We start from the raw sequence: 2,268 nt of genomic DNA on the forward strand, positions 1-2,268 counted from the left end.
CCTGGACCACATCGCCACCCTGGAGGTAGCCCACCTGTTACAGGTCACACAACGGAACAGATTCCACTGCACAATTAGTGCACATGCCGTCACGGGTGGCTGACTAACTAGTTGAGTTCATTTAATCTGATGCTAATTTTTGCATTCTTACTTGAAGAACTCCTCAGAATAAAAATTACTAAAGCTGGGAAGTTAGACAGTTAGAAGTATTCAAAATAAAGAAGCAAGCAAAGTCTTGGCATGTTTGAGATTTTTTTCTTTTTCCTGTGTGACTTTACATGTAAGTTTGAATTTCTGGACACATCTAAGCAGCACACTTGAGTATCAAACAAGTACTGTGCATTTACAAAGTGGAAAGAATGGTGCTATAGGTTAGGGATACCACCTTCACATACACCTCATGTGGCAGATACTAACAATTCATCACCAAATCCCTTCCTACCTGCCAGCCCACACTGATGGGAAGGCTGAAAACCTGGCTTTTTAGCCTCCTTCACAACAAGGAGACATATGAATCTATAGCGGTTCTGGGCCGAGAGCCATAAATAGTTCACCAGAAGCTTCTGAGAAAATGTTTACTTCTAAAGATGGACAGTATCACCATCCCTTGCTGTTACCTTCCAGCCTTGAACTTGAACCTGGTGCCTGAGAGCTAGGACAACTGTCCCGTGAAGGTGAGAGAAAGGAAGAATGAACTTCAGTGATGCAAGGCCTGATGCCAGTGGCCACCAACCTTTATACAAGAAAAATAAATTCCCTATTCACTTAAGCTATTCTTTTTAATATTTTTTTATTTCAATTACCGTTGATATTCAGTATTATATGAGTTTCAGGTGGCCAGCATAGTGGTTAGACATTTAAGTAACTTATGAAGTGATCCCTTGATAAGTCTATACCCCCCTGACACCACACACAGTTATTAAAATATTATTGACTATATTTCTATGCTTAAGCTGTTATTCTCTTATTACTTACAGCTAGAAATATTCCTAACACAATTTATGAAAAGCTTTAAAAATTTTTTTAATGTTTTACATTTATCATATTATTTTGTAAAGACATTCCATTACCTGAAAGCAAATCATCTTACCTCATTCTTCCACAGGTGATACTGTAGAGCAAAGGCAGTAAAGTCTCTTGGAACACAGAAAAAGTTGCATTCTGAAGTGGAGCCATGAGAAGTATTTTTTACTTGTTCCAAGTTTTTATTAATCAATTCCAGAATCAAAGGATCAATAAGGAACACGGGTACATTTTGGCTCGATGTTAGCATAATAAACTTTTTAACTGTACGCTGTTTGAGAAGAAAAAAATCTCAATTCTACTAAACCAATAAAATAATCTAATCTCTTATTAAATTGTATTCATTGATTTTATAAGTACGTATAGAATGTTTTCTCAGTAGACACCATCCTTATTAATTAAAATAATAATAATACACAGTTTCTATAGTCTATTAAGGAAGATGAACAGATATTTATAAAGCAAAATAAAATACATGCAATATTTTATAAGGTACAGAATAGTAAGCTACTAATTAACTGTACACAAAAGGGTAAGAAAATCTTTATAGAGAAAGTGGTATCGAGATGAAACTTCAAGCTTACACATTTTTCTCTTGGTATTATTAGCTAAATCTTTTCAAGCAAAAGTGGAAGATAAGATACCAGATCTGTCAACCTTTTAAAAACAAAAAATCAATTGTATGTGCATACTGCTTAATAATCTTTCTAAATAAATACCTCAATTAAAATATATTGCCAACTTGACCATGCCCATATACAATTCAACTTTCTAATTATTCTGCAATATTTTTAGACATTTTTGTGCTGGGTAGTAAGCAGTCCTCTACTGAAAAAATAAATTTTAAAATTAGAACAGAAACAGACTAAGTCACACTGAGTACCTAAGAGTAGCAAAAATAAATAGAATAAAGGGTGTGTACATTATAGCTTAAAAGCTTACTTCAGTGCAAGCAATTATGATCTAAAGAAATGTATGCCCTTCAAAAAAGAAAGAAAATTATAGACCGCCAGCCTTCATGAACATAGATACAAAAATACTTAACAAGACATTGAAAATCAATTCCAGTCGTTTTTTTTAAAAAAGACGGGAAAAAAAAAAGTAAATATCATGACCAAGTAGAATTTATACCAGGAAAAAAAGACAGCATTTGAAAATCACTTAATGAAACTCATCATATCAACAGAATAAAGGGAGAAAAATCTATAAGAACTTTAATACAGAAAAAGTATTTGACAAAATTCA

The 2,268-nt window shown here is 33.4% G+C and overlaps 1 protein-coding gene across 4 annotated transcripts in view; it reads right to left on the reverse strand.

The window, feature by feature from the left end:
• The window catches only part of FKTN (fukutin), a 31,040-nt gene that overhangs the window by 22,377 nt on the left and 6,395 nt on the right, over positions 1-2,268 (reverse strand). For all 4 annotated transcript variants that reach the window (XM_006768728.2, XM_006768727.2, XM_015567194.1 and 1 more), the window contains exon 3: positions 1,091-1,294. In XM_006768728.2, coding sequence (XP_006768791.1) covers positions 1,091-1,294 — 204 coding nt within the window. The remainder of the gene's footprint in view (positions 1-1,090; positions 1,295-2,268) is intronic.

This window comes from Myotis davidii, unplaced genomic scaffold, assembly GCF_000327345.1.
Source record: "Myotis davidii unplaced genomic scaffold, ASM32734v1 scaffold723, whole genome shotgun sequence".
Lineage (NCBI taxonomy): Eukaryota > Metazoa > Chordata > Mammalia > Chiroptera > Vespertilionidae > Myotis > Myotis davidii.